Source organism: Montipora capricornis, chromosome 7 (genome assembly GCF_036669925.1).
Source record: "Montipora capricornis isolate CH-2021 chromosome 7, ASM3666992v2, whole genome shotgun sequence".
NCBI classification, from domain to species: Eukaryota; Metazoa; Cnidaria; class Anthozoa; order Scleractinia; family Acroporidae; genus Montipora; species Montipora capricornis.
The window spans coordinates 46,299,979-46,322,265 of record NC_090889.1 but is presented as its reverse complement, the minus strand read 5'-3'; the positions used below and the strand labels follow the sequence as shown (position 1 = coordinate 46,322,265).

The 22,287-nt window shown below is 37.8% G+C and overlaps 1 protein-coding gene and 1 long non-coding RNA gene across 2 annotated transcripts in view; both read right to left on the bottom strand.

The window, feature by feature from the left end:
* Nucleotides 1–22,287, bottom strand: part of LOC138057295 (nardilysin-like) — a 74,587-nt gene that overhangs the window by 23,685 nt on the left and 28,615 nt on the right. Inside the window, exons 14-24 of the mRNA XM_068903346.1 lie at nt 19,780–19,857; nt 19,065–19,158; nt 18,714–18,740; nt 14,371–14,429; nt 13,183–13,237; nt 8,327–8,371; nt 5,822–5,881; nt 4,614–4,737; nt 3,944–3,976; nt 3,802–3,852; nt 646–689 (exon numbers count right to left, since the gene is read on the bottom strand). Of these exons, the coding sequence (XP_068759447.1) occupies nt 646–689; nt 3,802–3,852; nt 3,944–3,976; nt 4,614–4,737; nt 5,822–5,881; nt 8,327–8,371; nt 13,183–13,237; nt 14,371–14,429; nt 18,714–18,740; nt 19,065–19,158; nt 19,780–19,857 (670 nt within the window). The remainder of the gene's footprint in view (nt 1–645; nt 690–3,801; nt 3,853–3,943; nt 3,977–4,613; nt 4,738–5,821; nt 5,882–8,326; nt 8,372–13,182; nt 13,238–14,370; nt 14,430–18,713; nt 18,741–19,064; nt 19,159–19,779; nt 19,858–22,287) is intronic.
* On the bottom strand, nt 10,849–12,935 carry LOC138057296 (uncharacterized). Its single transcript, XR_011133632.1, has 3 exons — nt 12,903–12,935; nt 10,999–11,088; nt 10,849–10,908 (listed from the first exon to the last, which is right to left on the bottom strand). It is a non-coding gene; the product is annotated as an uncharacterized lncRNA (long non-coding RNA).

Here is a 22,287-nt window from a genome sequence, read left to right as displayed (position 1 = left end):
TAGCAACAACCGTGTACACTAGTTCATGATTGTGTTTGTACAGAATTAGAATCTACATGTAATTATCAAATTACTGCAAGCTTTGAGAAGCTGAAATATCTGCAAGTGGGTCTTAAATTGCAGATGATCTTAACAATGGGGTAAATGCGCAAAACAATCTGTGCTGGAATCACTAACCAATTCATTGAATCAACTAATACTGGTCTGAGTGGGTCAATGCAGCATGCACTTCTAGTATTATTAGGAACCCATTTTCATGAAGAAGCTAAGTAACTTATGAAAGAGATAAATTTGAGGACAATTTAACATGTTAGACCATCGCAGTTATGCACGTTCCTAAAGCTGTAACAATAAGCAAGCCTGAAAATCAAGGCTTGAACGGGATTTGAACATGAGTTTCGATAGAAAAATATATGTATTTTACATATCGTTTTCGTCATATCCATCTCAACTGATTTATTGAGAAATCGTTAGCTCCCAGTTGGCCGGATAGCGCAATTTAATGGTGCGCCAGACATCATAGGTTGAAATACTATCGAAGCTTAAATTCTTCAGGATTTAAGTAACATTTATAACTGCAATGATCTAAAATTTACCAAATCAACTTTCATGCCTTGTACCAATAAAAACATATTTTACATTTACCTCGCTTATTTCCCAGTCCGCAGCTTTGATTTCAAAATCAGTTGCTGTTGAGAGGTAAACAAATGCTTGTAATAGGGTTCTTTAAGTGGCTACTTGAATACACACTCAAAGAAACAATCAATTGTCACGCCAGTCTCATTTCGTGGTAACATTTGCAAGTGAAACCTGGCTGACATTATAAATACTATGTTAAGGGTCAATTTTAATACTATGTTAATACTAAGCGAGTCAATGCAGGTGGAACAAGGCTAGAATTCTGTCGGGAATAGAGGGACTATTAAATATGCTGAAATTGCATAATTAATAAAAGAAGTTTCGGACACTGGCTTTCTTTGAACATCAATCGACGTTCACTGAAAACTTTAATAAAGACGTTTCAACCGAAAACCTTCGGTCATCCTAGGTTTGAATTTGACAAAAAAGTGACAGCTTCGTTCAATGGTTCATATTTGCCTAAGTGCATGATTTCAAGTACATGTTATCACTGCGAGGCGAGGAACATTATGCAATTGAAATATAAATGTCAGGGATTTCTATATGTTCATTCCTTGCATTCTGGTCTCACTTTGAATGCCAAGCCTCCAGGAAAAGTCTCTTGTTATAGTCAGCTACCTTGTCAACTATAATGGCGTCGTCCAAACTATGGCCAAAGTCACGAGGGAAGGAAAGGCCTGGGAGCCAAGCTTTGAAGATGGAACATTTTTATAACGGGAAGTGCAATTTCTTCCGGTTGGTCAGTATACTTGGAAAATCGCTTACCATTATGCAATGGTCACCCTAATGTGAATTTTTCAACAAATGATAAGCACCCCCTCTCTACCAGGGAAGCCATCACTGTTGATGATTTTCTGCCTCTATTGTTTAGCAGTTAACAAGGAGAGATTGCTAGAGACAGTTGGGCTGAGGAAGGTGAACTCATCCACTTCCTCAAGGATCAAGTCGACAGCTGAGTAATGAAAGGCATAGGACAGCAGGAAAAGAGAGGCCAGAGGATGTTGAGGCAAGGACAGAGTCGTATACAATCTCCTCTTCATTGGCAAAGTGTCAAAGGAAGAGCCATCCCTCTGGACAGCTGGCTGCATGTCTTAGAGGAAAGACACAACTGACCTCAGAAACCTGAGGTGAGCAAAGTAAAGAGACACCTTTAACTGAATAGGTTGGAGGCCTGATCAGAACAACAAAGGCGATGCAGATTGGGCGTTGCTGCTCTTGGCATTTCTCTAGCAGCAAACATAGAGGGAAGACCTCGTTGATTGTCTATCTACCAGCCCTGAATCTATGTTTCTGGGTAGATGAATGTAGTGTTTGTCAACAACCTGTTCTGCACTTTGTGTGTGAATGCCTTCTTAATAATGCTGAGAAGGGAGACACCACAGCACTGTCAAAGGAGCTGGTGGAGGAGGACGATGTTTTGCCAGACTTGCTGACTTCTGGTGGGATGCAGTCTTTCTCTAAAGCCTTGCCACAGCCAAGGGAACCAATGGCCTTGCTCTATAGAGGGCAGACTGTCAAGCATTTTCCTTATTGGCAGAGTAAGTGCTCTTAACAGCTCTCTAATATATTTAAATATGTATTTTTATCATATATGTACATGTATATATATGATTTGACGATTTCATCTGAATCGTGGAACACAAATCTACATTGAAACTTCCTGATGGGCTTAGTTTTTCGTCTAACTTATGAAATATTCTGTTAACAATGGTAGAATGGGTTTCTTCTCCCTTTTTTGCTGGGACAGGGGATAAGAGCACTACCAGAAGCAAATGTGTGAAAGAGCAAGTGAAATACCATGAGAAAAACAGCACTGTTTTACACGGAATCCGTATGTTATTCACATAACGTTTCACATGATAATTTCATATGCATATGAAATTTGCTATGTGAAAGGTATGAGAAAAGAATGTGAAAAAGTGTATGAATAATGTTATCCTTTTGAAACAGCGTTTTCACACACGTCACAAAAAAAGTTTTTGGAAGGCAAGGTGCAAGTTTCAACATTGAATAAAATCAGCTATTTCCTCGCCAAAACTACATGCTTGATCAACCTCACTGGCCTTGAATTTCTTGCACTCATAAAGTGGCTACAGTGTACAAACATGTACTGGAAACATGCTAATCTTGTGACTACACCAATATGACTATGTAGTTCATGGTTTCGTCAAGAAATGGGCCATCAAGAACAGGCCGCCATCTCAAAATCTTGATCACTGTTTACAGTGTCTAAAAACCCTTGCATTCTTTGCGCTTACTAGTATCGAGCGGCTATCATGTAGAGTATGTATCTAACCGCACCGGTCTTCAATTCGTTCCTTCGTTTCAAGTAGCTATAGGAGAGATTGTTTCCTCAATACCTCGAACCTCAAATCAGTACTTACTGAATAACAACAGGTGTGCTTTGTGCGAGGATCGACTATCAAAGATTGAGAGGAGTTTTAAGCAAATTGAATCTTAAATCGTGGCTCTGATGGTTAATACTCGAATCGCCCACGGATCAAGACAAGACTGTTGACTTACTTTTAACTGGTACTGTTCCTGCAACTTCACTAGAGCAAATGTCACAGCGAGGCTTAAAAGGCTAAGCTTGGAATCACCCCCTAAGCTAACTGAGTGTGAGGGAAACCTCTCATTTTCAGTTGGCGTCTGTTAATAATTGATAATTCCGCACACGGGCGGCTCAGTTGGCGGAGCCATGCAGGAGATTGTGAGTTCTACTCCAGCCGGAACAACACTCAGGGTCTTTAAATAACTGAAGAGAAAGTGCTGCCTTTACAATTACACCTGCAAATGGTTGGACTTTCAAGTCTTCCCGGATAAGGGCTATAATAAACTGTAGGCGCCATCTCACAATATCTTCCATGTTCATAAGTTCCCTGTGGGACATTAAAGAACCCACACACTATTTGTGAAGAGTAGGGGATGAGGCTCCCGGTGTTGTGGCTGACCTTTGTGAGTGTATGGGTGGGTGGGCATAGCAGGTCCACATCAGCTGAATATCTGCCAAAACTTCAATCTGCTCAAATGAATAAGTAACAAACAAACAAACATGACAGACAGACAGACAGACAGACAGACAGACAAATAAAGCCTTCTACTTTGCAGGGGGGACAATATGACACGTTCCATCTCTAAAATTCAAGGACTAATATAACCTACCTATGAATTTATTTTCTTCGGGAAAGTGGAGTTCTGAGTTTAGGTCGAGACCTTAAGACAGAAAATAGAAAAAAACAAAACTTTAAACTGATACAACAAATCACACTTGACAAAAAATGGAATTGGAATGTTAGTCACTCACTTTTCCATTTCTCAAGCCAGTTGGAATCTATATCTGAAATAAAGGCACAATGAACATCAGGCACGACAAGTATGATTCAAACACATTTTAAATGTAGCATAATCTGTTATCATTGAGCGAACCTGTAATTAAGCAGCGCTGAGATTAAATATTTAGCAAAAAGTTTAGTTTAGTCTGCACCAGAACACTAACCTCTTCCTATTCCCTTTACATGTGTCATCTTCTTTGTAGTGTAAAATTTTAAAACGAAATCATTCCAGAGCCATGATTAACGGACAAAATAACAAATTGACTCTATCAAGGGTTTAGTGTTGTCAGTACCTTATGGTACACCACAAACATTATACAGTATTACAATTCACAATTATTTTAGTAACTTACATGCACGAGTTACATCAAAGATCAGCTAACTATTCCTGCAAAACCCGTAGAATAAAAATGTCCAAGATTGAAGTATTTTTTACCATCTTTTATCCCATATTTTCAACGGCACTTTTAAGGGTAGGCTCAGATGAACGGAAAAAAGTATCCTGCAATTTTCTGAGGCTTCAAGCACAACCCTGATGTATTTTCATTGCCTTTGAAATCCTTATGTTCACGTTGATAAATTATTTCAGCAGTAACACATGTTACAGCAATTGATTTATTCGTATTTACAAAAATAACACACCAGAACAATTGTACGGAGTCTGGAACCAAGGTTCATAATCTGTGCACTCCTCTCGACACCTTTTTGACAAGAGGAGAATATTGGCCCTGTCTGGGGTAAGACGATTTTGGACATCCTGAATAACCTAATTAGTAGATACAAAAGCATAACCCCATTAACACTGAGTAAATCAACTTGTCATGGCAACAAGAGTATGTACATGTAAGCACTAGCTTCTAAAGAACCAAATTGGATTGACTAGGCATCTTTCAAGAAACAAACATCAATTCCCAGAACAAAATTTTTGTAGGAACATTTTACTTTTTCCACACCAGTGGGGTAGACCTTTATCATTGGTAATTCTACTTTCAAACCAACCACAATAAAGCCCTAGCCAAAAATGCTCTGACAATACAGCTATTCTTTACGAGATTTCCTTATGATCCAGGAGGAAAAACGACACTTTCAAGCCAAGACAGTTTCATGAAGTTAAAACTCGATCAAAAAATAATACAGTTTGGAAGGATTTATGCAGAATTAGCCCAAACGTTTTTTAAGTGTTTACATGATGCTACATGTAATTTTATTCCCCTGCACTTTTGCTTGACAAAATTAATTTGAACAGACTGCAGTACTGAAACGGATCCCACAAATTATTAGTACATTTAGAGTGATCAGAAAGCGTCACATTTTCCCAAGATAAATGGCTATCACAGCATGTGTGGTTTCACCTTTGCAAGCAAGTAAAATGTTGCACAGAAACAGTAACCCTAATCAGATCTATGAGATGTCCCCTTTTTACATGACAGATTAAACCAAAACCTTTGCTAAGCATTGCACTCAGGACAGCATTTTCAAAAGGAGGAAGGCCCAGCTGTATTGAAAACCAAGTGGCAAAAGTGTTAATGTAAACCCTGCATGAGATCTGCAGTACCATAAAACATTTTTTTCGTGTACTCTCTGTTAATTTTTAACGTTCCTGTGTTCCATTGCCCACGAAACATACTGTTTTGTTTACGTGTAAGTCAAACAAGCTCATGCAATTATTTCAGTATTCCTTCACGCAATTGATGTCAGAAATTGGGACAGGATGTAGGGGACACTTAGTGACACTTAAAATTGGAGTGCATCTAATCACATACATGTTTCGACATACACCTGGACAGTATCCAGGTATTGGAGTTGAGCGTCATGATTTACTTGTCGTACATAATTAAAGCACACTTCACCTGTTCATTGAACTCCCACATCAGCTGATCCCCCGTTAAAAAATCTTTCACTGGAAAAAGCTGTCAGAGTGAAAAAGCGTGATATTACAAAAGTTAATATATACATGAAAACCCATATATAATTTATTAGAAATACAGAGTGATTAATGAAGTTAAGATACTGATCATCGCAGTTATTAATGTTGCTTGAGCAGCAATGAAAAGAAAGCCTGAAAATTAAAAAAAAAAATTCAGGCTTTCCTTTCGTTACTGCTAAAGTAACGTTAACAACTGCGATGATCAGCATCTTAAGCTAAAGCATGATATTAACACGCAATAATTTATTAAACTCAGCAGGACAATAATAAAGCAATCAACCTTCATTATTTTCCCATGCAGTGCATTCCTTAAGTTTTTAAGCCTGTAATCATATATAGTTGTTTGGGTAAGCACTCAGCAGTCCCACTTTGAACAAAATTGCAAACATTATTAATAACACATAGCCTGCAAACAATCACCAAATCTTGGCCAAAGTGAGCAATGACCCTCCCCAAATAATCTGTTGCTGAAGTTTACGAGCCCACAGGTTTGAGGAGCGTGCCCAAAATCAACAGCATTAATTGCTAAGTTTATCACTCACATTTGTAATGTTAAAATATCAACAAACTTAACCTATATGCATATGCCCACTACACGATATTAAGAGAATCCAATAGTCAAAAGTTTTATATTTCCCACAGAAGCAGCATGGAAATTGAATCTTGCTTTTAAATGTGAGAATACCACAGACTGATCTGACAAGATCCAGCAATCAAGAAACCTAGTGATTTATCACCAAATTTGCAGTAATTTTTGCATTTGACGAGTTTGTGAGTACTTGGAACATGTTTTCTTAGATACCTCTTTAAAATCTCTCCATTCGTAAAAGATGTGAGACAACTCGCTGTCGACGATTTAATTTAGTACATAGTTTTGCTTAAGTGTGCCACCTTGTCTATGGAAAAAATTGTTCAACAATGTTCCATTATCAGCTTCAATTATAAAGGGATATCAGAGTCCTTCTATCTCGCATTATTCCAAGACAAAGTTATATGATTTTAAGTGAGCTGTCCTGTCAAAACAAGACAGTATATTGATTGCTTTATGCTTAAACGAAACGCAGTGTTGATCACACCTATACTCTTGTCAGTCAGTCGTTGTATTGTCAAATTGCATTCGTTTGAAACCTTTGTTTAAAGGTTGGTCTAAAATGAACTTGAGTCCTGAGGACGTAGTACTGTATCTGGAAAGTAAAAACGTGGTCTGGAACAATTCCTCAATACGGTTTCCAGTTCAAATCAATGGATAATATCAAAGGGGTGTCCATGTTTTTTGTTACTTTTTCAGAGTCTTTTTTAAAAAGCGGCTTGTATTTTCAGAACAAGTGAACGAAAAGTAAATACAAGAAAAACATGCATGCTCATTTAGCATTGCTAAGTATTAAAAAGATATGCGACCACAAAATTAAGAAAAAAAAAAACTATTTAAGACTATTTCATATACTATTTCAGACTTACTATTCGCGTAATCAAAATATTCCTTGCACAACAACACCGTGCTAACCCAACAGCTCACTCTTTTGTTGAGCCCTGATTAATGCAAGTTTGTTAATCACTGTTGAGGGATGATAGTCATCCCTGAAGTGTACCTGAGTTTGGAGGTTATAATCTTCAACTTTTCAATCAAGTATCCATTAAGAAATCGTACATCAAGACAGTTGTCCATCTGCACCTTGAAGTGCTATTATGATTAAAAAGTCATTTTTTTTTCTTCCGATTTTGATAGTGTGTTTCCTTAACACCTGACTGTCAAAATTTTGAGCTTTGACTTTTAACCAAGGTTGTTTACTTTGAGTGTAACTTTTGGATTTCACGCATTACTCACACTCAAAACTAACCGATTGGACCTCAGAGGGTTGGACCTAGGGGAAAGTGACGTCATTTACTCACTGGCTTAAAATTTCAGCGCATCAATGTAGCTTATAATATATATATAACACACGTTTAAAGGTCTGAAAGCACGAAACTCATTCAGCCCCCAGTGCGAGCCCTGGATGGTGCAATTTTTCCATGATTGCGTGATACGAGTGCCTTGCTTCTGCTTAACCATCTCAAAATTTTTGCTTGTATATTATTAATAAGTAATGACATGATTTTTTGCTTGTGCAATTTGGAAGAAACAAGCAATTGTAAATTTTTTCAGACTACAAATTGCACTCGCCCAGTTTTGTGCATCTTTGAAAATAATTATTCGTGCTTATTTATTCTAAACTCCACTTGAAATCATGCGATTACCTATACAAAAAACAGGTGTCTTTTTTAAATCAAGGCTTAAGACTTGGTTTACTTGGTGTTTAGTTCACACAGTTTTGTAATCCAAAGGAAAAGAAGAGACCGATTTTTTGCTAGCACTTTAACTAGTAGCACTTTAACTGCTCAGTACTGTTATTTGTACATGTATGTTTGATAGCTGTTTTGCATACAGCACCTGCATGTTTTCAACAACATCTTCAACATAATCGAATGGTTCACACTGAAAAGCAATATACAAAGTAATGAATACCTCAGGTTTTGCAAAACTTTTCATGTGATGGTAAACTAGGGTATGTGTTTTTGGACAAAAAGATTCATTTGTCAACAGAAGGTAATTATTTCAGTTCTGGGACACTTAAAGGGATTTCCATCATTTCAACTTTTTTTTTTCTGGTTCTTGGCCTTCAAGCATTTCAGCTGAATGCATAAAATACAACTATACTATATATCGGTATTTCAATGTGATTTTGTCTAGCTCTCTTTTTTACTTCCAGTGTATACTTATGTATTGTTTAAAAATACGAGCAGGATTGTTTAATCCGGGTTTAAACCATGATGCAAAGCCAAGTGGTTTTAGACCTGATCAAACATGAACAGCAAGTTACTGAATGGGTTCCAAAACATTCCACAAAAAGCTTATACCTTTAAAGTCCGAACAAAGATTCAAATAGGCCTTTATTACGGTTTTGGAAGACATCTTGACAGGTAGGCTGATGAGTCCGAAATAACAGTGTTTCTATGTGCCTTAAAATAACTTGAGAAAACCTTGAATGTAGAAAAAATTGTGAATGGTAAACTTAAAGACATTGCCTACTAATTCAAAGGTATTTTTGCACGGTTTACTGAATGTGGGGGAAAAGCAGATCTTAACAAGTGTTATTGAAATCCAAAAAGAAAATTGGGGGTAACCATGCATTCTTCGAAGATAATTAATCACCCATATTTGTAAAAGCTTAAAAATACAAATTGCATTCTTTTCCATTCTTTTCGAAATTGAAGCTTAATTATCTCTGAGAAATGCATGGTTACGTGTACACCTGATTTTCTTTTTGGATACTAAGAACACTTGCTAAGTTCTGCTTTCTCCGCTTAGTTTTGAACCGCGCAAAAATATCCCTGAATCAATAAGCCCCGCTGATAGGAAATCCGAGTATCTCGAGATGAACAGAACGTATGTGCAATAACAATAGTAGGCACAGTCCTTAAGTTGCTAACCAAAGGATTTTACTGACAAAATTTGAGGATCCTACCTGCACTAGAATTTGCCCTAGGAAGTTTTAAATTTCCCTTACATTTGTTTAATTTTTTCCCACAGACACATGTCTGACAGCGCGTAAATTTTGTAAATTTCAAGAAATTGTAAGGAAATATTTAAAATTCCACGGGGCAAATTCTAGTGTAGGTAGGATCCTCCAATTTTGTCACAGGGAGCAGAGGAGTTGTATTTGACTGTTTTTCCATGGTACAATTGCAGCACGAATCGATCTTGTTGAGTTGAATCACCATATGTGATCAAACTACACACAAACGATCGTGTTAGGGTTGAAATTCTATCTGCGTCAATGTTCGTCGCCCTTTGGGCCATGAACTCCGGAGAGCAAAGCTTTCTGTACGAGACACAAAGTGCCAAGAGTACAAAAAGAGACAAGAGATGAAACTGACCACCACGTAACTAGTTCAATGTGGACCAGAGGAAACCGGTGACGGAAATGCGTCATCAGTTCAAACAAGATACATAGGAAGTGAAATCAATTGTTACTAATTAAGCTGATCATTCGCTTTTGCGGTCTTCGCATTGAGAAAAACGGCATCAGCACCAGGATAATAGACAATAAAAAATTCAAAGTGGAAAACAAATCTCTCTTTAGAAATTGGTAAGAATTTTCCGAATTTGTTTTGCGTTCTTTCTCGATCCTGCTGACACAATGCTTTGACTACAATACAAAACTACAATTAAAACCTTAAATTGGTTTTCATCCTTCCTATATGGGGCGCCAAATGTAAAAATATTATTTAAGTACTTTTTCCCTATTTTTTGTGTTATTTATCAAATATCACAAAAGTTATCTTGTAATTTATAAATAACAAATTCAAGTACCTTCCTTTGCGATTTATAAATCACAAGATTGCCAAATTTGCGATTTATAAATCGCAAGATTACACACTTTGCGATTTTTAAATCGCAAAGTAGCAAACTCTGCGATATATAAATAACAAGAATCAGACAAAGGCCATTTATAAATGTGTGATTTACAACCGCAAACTCGTGAAATTTATGCCTGCGGTCCTGTGGTGCACAAGTTTCATAGGAAAACTATTCGTGTTGTTGATTACGGCGGATAGAGAAGGCTTGGTACGACTGCTCTCCTCAGCCGTCTCAAGAGCAATATCTGAGACAATTTGAGAATACCTTTCTATTTGCTCATCAATATTATTTTGATTTATGGCAAATTTGAGTCCATTTGAGGACAATTCAACTATCAGAGATCACCACCCATGTAGTGAAGATCTTGGATGGACTCAGGGGTGTTAGTTGATTGGGTGCCCAGCTGTCTCCCCACATATTTGTGGCCCGCAAAAGAAGAAGAAGAATACTACATTGATCCCAGAAAATAGGCACTTGTTTGCATTTTGGCACTGATGGAATTTCTGCTACTGTGAATAAATCAACACAAGTAAAAATAAAATCGACCAAACCTGAGAGGGAGTGGTTGGTGGGATAGAGGGAGTCCGATAAACATTCTGCAATCTCGAGCTCTGCAAATTGACAGCATAGCACAATTCAGACCGATTCGCCATAAATCAAAATAAAATTGATGAGCAAATAGAAAGGTATTCTTATCTCACTTTGCTGTGATGAGTCCTGAGCAGTACTCTATGTCTCAGATATTGCTCTTGAGACAGCTGGGGAGAGCAGTCCTGCCAAGTCTTCTCTATCTGCCATAATCAACAACAAAAATTGTGCACCACGGCCCTGTGTGCATAAATTTCACAAGTTTGCAGTTCTAAATCGCAAAATATGCGATTTATATACCGCAAAATGTGAGATATATATCACAAAACGTGCGATTTTTATATATTGCAAAATGTGCGATTTATATATCGCAAAATGTGAGATATACATCACAAAACGTGAGATTTATATATTGCAAATGTGCGATTTATCAATCGAAAAGTGTGCTATTTATATGTTGCAAAATGTGTGATTTATAAATCGAAAAGTGTGCGATTTATATAAAATTATTGCAAAATGTGCGGTTTATAAATCACACATTTATAAATCGCCATTGTCCGATTCTTGTTATTTATATAGCGCAGAGTTTGCTACTTTGCGATTTAAAAATCGCGAAGTGTGTAATCTTGCGATTGAATTTGTTATTTACAAATTACAAGAGAACTTTTGTGCTATTTGATAAATAACACAAAAAATAGGGAAAAGGTACTTAAATAATATTTTTACATTTGGAGCCCCATATTCCTATTGTGAGGTTCCAAAAAATGTCGGCCAATTGCCAATTGTCATGTTCAGCAATGCGTTGGTGAAGGGGTTGGGCTGTATACCCAACATAATCTGCATCCCACAAATCGCATTTAAAAAATAAACAAACAACACATTGATGATTCACAACTGATGGCTTGATTTCTTGGTTGATCCTGCTCCAATTTTTGCTCACGAAAACTGGTTGTACTGTAAAACCAATCTTATGACTTAGATCGTGTAGTTGGTGTGATGATACCTTATTGGCTTTACCAGCTCAATAAAGGTGAAGGTTAAGGCTGTTTTCGCGCTATCCTGTTGGCCTAATTAATTCTACTATCAACAACTTTGTTTTGCATAATGCCTCAGAAAACAAGGTGGTAAGAAATACTAATGGTAGTGGCACAGTGAGAATTAGCCTTCCATTCAAAGATCAAGTGGCAGCAGTCCGTAAACAACCATGCAATCTTCATCATAAGATTGGTTTTCTCAGTACAACCCGTTTTCATGATCAAATAATTGGGGCTTCATAATGACGTTTTTAAGAAAGCTTTTAGTCTTTTTTACCATGTTTAGATATGTTTTATCCCATTTTTTAATAGCTAATTATTAATGTTCACATTTATTTTGTAGTTAAAGCGTCGTGTCTGCAGGATCGAGAAAGAGTGCATAACAAATTCGGAAAATTCTTACCATCTTCTGAAGAGAGATTTCTGTTCCACTTCGAAATTTTAGGTTGCCTATCATTGCCTATCATTCTCGTGCTGATGCAGTTTTTAAGCAAAATTTACATCTGGACAATCAGCTGTTCTGAGATTTGAATTACTAACAGTTGATTTCACTTCCCATGTATCTTCTCAGAACTGATGACGCCTTTCTGTCACCGGTATCCTCCGGTCCACATTGTGCGAAATCAAACTTAAAACGCTTGTAAAATGGTTCCTCGAAAATTGAATTTCACACGCCTTCTGGTTAAGACTGGGGAGAGAATATTGTTTCCACACCAACTGCTGGAACGAAGGCAGTTTCATCCAAATTTTAGCGTTTTATGGACTATTCAAAAATTGACCGAAATAGCTTTCATCCCTTGTCTATTTTTATAGTGTTAGTTAGCACTAGTGACAAGCCCACAGTCATTACTGTACGCAGCCTGTTAAGATCTGCTTTTCCTGCATATTTACCATTCACAAAGTTTCCTACATTCAAGATTTTCTCAAGTTATTTTACCACATATTCCCATAGAAACACTGTTATTTCTGACATGTTTGCCTACCCGTCAAGATGGCTTCCAAAACCGTGATAAGACCTATTGTGAGAAGAACGTTAGCCTTCAAGAAAAAGAAGCTATACCTTATAGTAACTTTATATAAAGGTCTCTAATGAAGGGTATATTATCAGTTTTTAAACCTCTTGCATGTGATGTTTTATCCATGACCTGATAGGCTGTTTCACTAACGAATTATTTATAAGTTTTTGGAGTCTACCATAGCGACACCAAGAACAACTCAAGGGTTAGCAATATATTCACTTAATTGAGGAAATCAAAGGTTTACCTGCTCTTGAAATCGGAACTCATTGTCTTCTATGGTCTGTAGCTCTTTGTATATTCTAAGATCACAAAACAGAGAAGTGTTCAAACAGTAGTGCCCACTTTTGTGACAAAGTAATGACCTTTTTTTCCCCATTTCATGGGAAAAATAGTATAGTACAACTGTGCTAACTCTGCACTATACAGAATCTTGCACATTTTTGTTTTTCTTTTTCTTTTAATAATGTACATACATCAAAGAGGTTTCTTTCAGTTTAAATTCATCTTAGTCAGTGACCTCAATTATGATTCAATTACTTTCAAAGTTTTAAATAGTGTTTACTTAGAGTGTAAATAAGAAAAAAATCTGCGTAAGAAAACGTTAACAAACAGAGGATCTTTCAAGAATGCAACAACAACTTGGCAGTTTTCTTTTACTACCAACTGGGAATAAAGCATTGGAAGGACACTGACTTCTAAATAATAACTCTAAATAGTCTTGATTTCAAAGTATGGGCAAAAGTGCTACATGTACTTTACACAAGATGCCAAGGAGGACAAAGTATGAAGCATTTAACAATGGAGGGTAATGAAGTAACTATTTTTCTGAAGTGGCTCATACTCTGGTGAGTTGCAATTAGCCACAAAACAAGAAACAATGACGAAAAATGCTAGCTGACAAAAATTTATATTTGGGTCTCTACCTTGAAAAGTGGGTAAATAATGTTTTAAAGTATAAAGTTTTGTTTAATGGCCACTAGAATGTAGTGATAAGGTCTTTAGTAACAACAATGTCTACGTTTGTCTTAGAAATGAGACTTAGGTTGGATATGTCCAGAAAAACGAATTGTTAGGAGCCACACGAGTGATAAATTAAGAGAGAGATGCTCTGACACCATTGATAAAATGTAGCTGGCTGTTGTCTGCTTTCACAGTATAAACCAGACACACTGACATCTAGGCTCTGGGATAGACAAAATTGAACATACCTCTACTAATGAGCAAAAAAGTAAAAAAGATAATAATGTGACTGTTACACGTACATATGGAAGACTCGCCAATTAATTGCCGAGTTTCTTTCTACTTGCTCAAAAAATGTCTCATGGACTTGAGCTGCTTGATAAGTAGTTTCTGATATTACCAGGGTATCTATTGTGCACAGTCCAGCTCCACTGTCGCACTATTTGGCTTTATGACTCATACATGTACCTACCTCTCTTGAGGTCCTTCTTGTCTTAGTAATTCCAAGTATTGAAAAACAATTGTCAGAATCTATTAATGGGAAATGAAAATGTCTGCCGTTACCTCCTTTTCCCGGAAAAAGATCATTCAACACCACTATGATCCTGACTTGGTATAAAGAGATTGGTATAAAGAGAATCGAAATCGAAATCAACCGTAAATGTATACAGAGTTCTGTGATAATCTACTGAAGGTACGACTATATAACTCAATGCTGGTCCTTGTTTTATTTATTTGGAAAACACAACATGCTTAAAACTCAACTATTTTTTAACACCTTGCCGAACAAGAAAATAAACACCGCACACAAAATGTCAATCAATGTCACACATGTGCAGAAGCCACATTTCCCACCCCCAATCACGCCACTATTGGCGAGATAATTTAACCTACACTTCCGATTGTCCTTCTCTGACTACATTAAGATCACATCTAGTAAGACCGAAAGACATTGTCGAGCCGACTAAACAAGATGGCGTAGTATACAGGATTCCCTGTGAATGCAGAAAAGTCCACATTGGCGAGACTGGAAGACCTATGCAAGATAGAATCAAAGAACTTGAACGAGACATCCGACTTGCCTGTACCCAGACCTCCGCCGTTTCAGAACACGCTAACAACACTGGACACAACCCACTTTGGAATGAAGTAAAGTTTATTGATCGTGATCCTCCTTGGTACACACCCAGGGACAAAGAGGCGATTCACATAAGACTTCACCCTAACAACATCCACAGGGATAGTGGAAAGGAATTTCCGGAAGCATGGATGCCCACAATCAAGAAACACAACAATAGGAGAACCTTATGACAGCAGACCTCCAAAGGAACACACCGAAACAGCGAGGATTGAAATGCACCAATCACAGCTGATGAAAACCAACCAATCACAGTGGAGCATCCCGCCTAAAAGGTGACGCATAACCAGTCGACCTCATCGCCTGATGAAGACTAGCAGTATGCAGTTGAAACGTTGAGATCTACATCACAAGTAACCACATCGTGAGACAAACGAGAATACTTTGTTATTATTGTACTTCACCACAATGAATAACAGCAACCTTTTTTACGAAAGCTTAAAGTGCCCCTGTGACCAAAAAATCAATTCGTATTTTTCTTTGGATTTCAAAACTATGTTAACAAAACACTAAGTGACCCATGTTTTAAGCCTTGATTTCAAAAAGACACCTCTTTATTTTAACTGTAATTTTCCTATTTAATGGTCCGCCATTACTAACATTATGTTCTTGAGAGAGCTGGATCGAGGAGAAAATGACGTCAAAGGCTCACTAGTTTAAGAATGCAATACGTGTGTATGCCGCAGAAATAATATGCAGCACGGGGGTTCTGGGCTTTCAGACTTTTAAACTCACGCTTTGCATATATGATAAGCTGCGTTCACACGCTGAAATTTTAAGCTAGTGAGCCTCTGACGTCACTTTTCCCTGGATCCAACCGTCTGAGGTCCAATCGGTCAGTTTTGAACGTGAGTAATGGCGGACCGTGAAATCCAAAACTTACACTCAAAGTAAACGGCCTTTGGATAAAAATCAAAGCTCAAAAATTTGCCAGTCAGGTGTTAAGCAAACACACTTTCAAAATCTGAAGGAAAAAAGGAAGTGGTTTTTTTTTATCACAGGAGCACTTTAATGACTGGTCTTTAGTACTCTCCATATTGTGTACACACAGTAACTGCACAGAAAATTCCATCTTGACCAGGATATGCAGTAGTGGACTTTGTTCAGCGACAAGTACAACATCTCCCACTTTTAAGTTCAGTTTCCTCTTTTTCCAATTCTTCCTCCCTGACAAGCTAGGAAGGTATTCTCCACTGAAACACTTCCAGCAAAAAGTTGGATTGTGTCTGGGACTGCCGCTACGACCTTGTCGAATTAATTGTTCTGTCATCAAGATTGGCATCTTTATGACTTGGATTTGCACACGGTTGGAGTGAGTGCTTCAATATCTCCTACATCAGAAGACACATGGGTAATTGGTCCACTGTTCGATGTACCCTCTACTTGAAGGACAGCATTCCTCAACGCCTCCTTGGGGATGACTCTGTCCTTGAAAACTGCTTTCAATGTCTTCTTCGCACACTGCACCAGTCTCTCGCACATGCCACTGAAGTGTGGAGTGCTTAGTGGCTCAAACTTCTACGCAATTTCCATAGGTGCACAAAATTATTGTTTTCTCTTCTCATCTACATGTAGTTGCCTCAGGCATTTATGCAGCTCCAACGAAGTTTGTACCATTACCACTAACATAAAATTCCCTGAGGTCATCTACATTACACTTTTTTCTCTTCAATGCCATAGGGAAATGATCTGTTGAAAGATCATCTACAAGTTCAAGTTGGCATGCTCTCATAATCATAGAAGCCAAAAACAACCATTAACTTTGACCTTGCCTCATTTCTCCTTAACATGCAAAGACTCCAGTGTTCTTAAACACCATTCCCAACTCCAACCTACATTCAGGCAGGTTTCCCATTTTCTGCTATTGGGGCCTCCTTCCATTCACCTTGCACCTGTTAGTGACTGACCTATCGAGAGGGATCTCAACAGCAAAGGGCATCCTATAACCACATGAATGATCTGAGGGCTTTACAATATTCGTTTTGCCAGAATTAAGTCCGAGTTGTTAGTTCCAATTACGAGTTGCACTGGACTCGTGCCTGTATCATTGTAAGTCATTTTGTATGCCTTTTAAGTGGCTATAGTCATGATTGATTGTCCAGCACTTCAGCTTCACATTTTGCAATGGAAGTTCTTAATATACTGAGAGGTAATGTTTTCTGTGAATTAATGCCTTGGATCCAAAGATCAGCCTCTTTGCCTCTGAGTCCTGATGTCATCCCCAAGCACTAACTCATTAGCGTAGTGTTGCAGCAAGAGGCATGTACAATGTAGCACCATCACTTACCGTTCCCCTTTCCCTCCAAACACAACATTTAACAGGGGTAACAACTCAACTAGCGCACAACCACAAGGTTCATGATGCAAGGAAACTGAATGACTATGCTGCTGACGCAACTTCTCCACCTGATTTTGTGCAACCTCGCTCTCCTGCAAAGCAATTGCTTACCTTTCTGAATCATCCAAAATCCTTTGTGGTTCTTGTTTAGCTCTTCCTCGTTCAGTAAACACAAAGTTGACTTCATGGACGAGTGTTTGGTGGTGCATGTCAAATCCTTCTACTTTGCATCATTCTGTCTCTGGTAACACTAAGGATAAACAGAGGTTGTTTTCCTCATCAGTTCTTTTCTTTTTGTTTGTAGATATTGCTTCAAAAACTTTGTAATTTGTCCTTAGTTGATTTGTACACTGGACACTTTGCTGTGGCATTCTCGGCGCAAGAGGAATTCATTTTCTCCTGCTGTTTCTGCAAACAACGCAGGCACTGTGTGATCACAAATCTTGCATACACCACCTCTGACAGAGTCTGGTATCCCCCAGATTTTCTTATCACCATCCATTGCAGTTTTGACTCACATATTCTTGCTTCCTTTTTAAGGCAACTTACAAATGACTCCCACATTGACAACTGTGACTTTTCTTCCACAAACTCACACAAAGTGTTTTCTTGCAGCTGATACAAATGGTGTCCACATGGCCAAAATGCTTATTAAGTGCTTTCCAAGTCGTCTGACATCTATTTGAATTTGACTTTGCGCTTCCTTTCACAGCACCTACCAGGAATTTAAGCTTCTCTGTAGCATAGCAGACTTCTCTTTTGTCAACTTCAAGCTTTTAGCTTCGAGCACTGAAGGGGAGTGTCGCAAAATTTTGGCACCCTTGGTTTCACGATTTCACGCACAGTGGAAGAATGAATGAATGAATGAATGAATGAATGAAAGATCTTTATTATTAAAAAGAAAAAAAACATCCCCACAGACAAACGTGTGAGTTTACAATAAGAATAATAATTATTCTATACTAATATTCTATAGTACTATACAATTAAAATGGACTTAAACAAAGTTAAATAGGCATCTGTTAATAAAGCATCGCTTGAACCTCTCGGTTCTCACACGTAGCAAAATAAAATCATGGCCCCTGCTTCTTAAAAAACGTGATCTTTAAAAACCTGATTGAGGTTTCTGCTGGAAACCTTGGGTTCCCTGTGGCACGTGTATCACATGCATGCAGTTTTCTTGCACCACTTGCTTAATTGTGTGTACTAGGCAGGTCCACATCAGCCTCTGGCTGCCTTCTTTTGAAATGCATTAACAAATAAAATTATAGGAAAGTGTGTGTGTAGGTAAGTGCAGGGATCATTCATAATCCTTAAATGAATAAAACAAGCTACGTACCTCATAAATATGATTCATTCCTTCATCCTGCAATTAAGAATATAAAAGTTACATGTACCCTTATAACATGTTTATCACCACCTTGACAAGATGACATAAGGCGGACATAATTATAGTTATAAATGGAGCAACCTCGTTCCCAGGGTCTCTCTTCTGGCCTTCCCTGGAGCTCCAGGTTAAGGAATGAAGAAAGGCCCCGGGGAACAAGGTTTTTTACAGGTATGTTTGTTGCAGAAATTTGAGGAAATGAAGGAGAATGGAAAAATTTCTCTTCTTTCCCTGTTTGTGTCAAGCCCTGTCAGTTGTGGCTATTACAATTATACATTTAAGTAATAACATAACATAACTTACTGAAAGACTAATCAAGCATGGAAACAGAGAAAAGCTTGTGTTGTATTCCCAGCCAGACTCCCCATTGCCACACAGCAAACTAGTAGCCCAAGATCTGAAAGCAGGACATGAAACAACCAATACACCCCACTTTACAGTTATCTTTTCAAGGAGGCTCAAAAAGCTCAAACTTGAACAACAACTGGACGGGAGTTCAGTAAATTTCAGTCCAAAGTTGTTTAAATAAATGAATAAATAAATAAATGTTTTCAATTTCTAATGAAAAAGGCACTGTGCAAATGTTCAAATCTATTTGCAAAATAATGTAAACAAATTCGAAATTGGGAAAAATGTACAACATAAAACAGACAATTTTGAGGGATTTCTTTCTTCTTTTTTTTTTAGTAGCCAATTGTAGCAGAGCTGCCTAACATTCCTAGAACCCTCTCATTTTAAATAGTTCTTTTTCTTTTCTAAGGCAATACACTGTAGCTTTCCAACATTTTAATTGACCTGCTGTAATTTGGATTGCTTTAGTCTGACCCCAGCACCACTCACACTCCAAATATAAGATTGAGATTTCAACGATTATCATTGTTACAACTATGACAAGATTCCACCTTTTATACCCATGTTAAGAGCATGGTTAAGTTGGATTTTAAAAGGGTTGCTGCCTTCAAGACTTTTTTCTAAGGAAATTAAGAAAGCTTGAAGAATATATTTTCCTAAAACTCACCTTTTTATAAGTAATGACAAAATGCTTCCTGGTCCTTCATGGCCCATTAACCAAGATACATAATGCATTGGCTTTATTCTACATCATTGAGAAAAGACAACAATAAGCAGCCTTTCACCTTTCTTTTTCTCACAAGTACTGGCAGAGTCACTATGGTTTCTTAACTGAAACACGGTTTCTGGGAGGCCAAGATAACGGTTTTGACACCCAAGGTTAATCAATGAACACACTGGCCACAAGTACAGTATATGCAGCCTAACCTCTGGACAGTTCAACAAAAAATGTAAATGGAATTTCAATGAGCAAATTTTCTCTGGTTTCTTGACAGTATTATAGCCAAGACAGTCATCTCTCGACCTCTTGTGATGCCTCTCTTACATTTAACCAAAGGTTTCTCCAAGAAAAGTGATTAAATTAATAAATATATGATTGTTGAAGAAAGAAACTGAACTAGCCAACAAACAGGTAGAAAATCAAGCAATGAAATAAGGAACTACATGTACAGACTGAAACAATAATGAAAAATCTACAGCAGTAAATAGCATTATTTTTATGCAAGGGCAGGAGACTTATTTTTGCACCAAGAAAAATGATTCAGAAGTGAAGAAGGAACTTCAGAGCCAGAATTAACCTTGTTTACGGGTGAGACTTATTATAAGTTACAAAATTTAAGAATTTGTTGAAAAGTTTAAGACAACCAAAAAAAAGTGGTTTAATAGCTGGAGTATTTCCCCCATTTCTGGCACTTAATGGGGTAAACTGTACCAATGAGCTACTGTTTATGGTAGGAAACTGTATTAACACACAATGGTACGAGCTGAGAGTGGGACATAGTCTTCACAATGTGTCTTGATCTCCTGGTGGGTTTCTGGAGTGATTCCAGGAAGTAAAGGGCAGCCCGGTTATTTAAGCCTTTGCTGAAGAGAAATGCTATGTCCATTTGTCTACGAAGCTTTAGAGGTGTCCAGCCAAGTTTTTTCAACATCACTGACATAGAACCACGCGCATAGATTTTATATTCGGAAAGGACAAAGTGTGCTGCTCTGCGCTGAATTTTTTCAACTTCAGCGATGAGCTGTTCAATGTGGGGATCCCAAGCACTACTGGCGCATTCTATAGATGGCCTGACCAGACTCATGTATGCTTTTTCTTTTACTGCTGGATCACAAGCAGATAAATTGCATCTTTAATAGTAGGCCAAGCATTTGGTTAGCCTTACAGGTAACACTGGTGACGTGACAGTTCTATCGTAGATCATTAGTGATCGTCAGACCTACATTGCATGTACATGTAGGTATTTTGTATGCGTGACAGAGTCTAGGGCTGTGTCCTGTAAGTACAATGTATACACGTAAGTGGTGGAACTTGTGATGTGTTTTCCTTCAAATGTGCATAATTTTACACTTAGATGGTTCAAATCTCATATTCCATCACTGGCCCCAGTCTCCTAGATGTTGAATATCCTTTTGCAGAGTATTATGATCTTTATGGGAGCAGATCTGTCGATAGCAAACACAATCGTAGGCAAAAAGCCGGATCTCAAAGTTGATATTGTCTACTACATCATTAATAACACATGCCTGAGCTTACAGGTATCCATTCACACTTGGCACCATTAATCAAAACATCATGTTGGTGACGATGGCATAAGGAGGTGTCAATTCTATTTACACCATAATGGAAAGGTTTAGCTTTCAATCTTTCACGGGGCATGGAGTCGAAAGCCTTTGCAAAGTCTAATATGAACACATCGCTTTGGAAGCCAGCATCAATGGAGCTCGCCCAGTCCTGGACGACTGTGCATCATTGGGTGACACAGCTGTGATGTCTTCTTAATCATAATGACAGTAAAAGTCAGCTAACACGGTCCTGACCAAAAAAATACTGTTCAGCCCCCGTAGGTTGGAAAACAACAGAACTTTAAGTGGTAGTAGTATTAAAACCCAATTCAAACCACTCACTCAAGTCAACAATAAATTATACTACACTCCAGTGACTTTCAGCGAACACGGGCAGAAACTAGAATAAACTACATGGTCATAACACAATGGTCACAACACAGTCATGTAATAATCATATTTGTAAATGATCGACACTTAATGATCCTTTCCACAAAATGAAACGACATGCATCCTCATACAATTTCATGCCTCTGACAAGGAAAGCTGGATACACTGTACATGAAAAAAATACCAATGGTAATAACTGCTGCTTAATTAAAGTGCCCCTGTAACCAAAAAATCAATTCATATTTTTCTTTGGATTTCAAAACTATGTTAACAAAACACTAAGTGACCCATGTTTTAAGCCTTGATTTCAAAAAGACACCTCTTTATTTTAACTGTAATTTTTCTATTTAATGGTCTGCCATTACTAACATTATGTTCTTGAGAGAGCTGGATCGAGCAGAAAATGACGTCAAAGGCTTACCAGTTTAAGAATGCAATACGTGTGTACACCGCAGAATTAATATGCAGCACGGAGGTTTTGGGCTTTCAGACTTTTAAA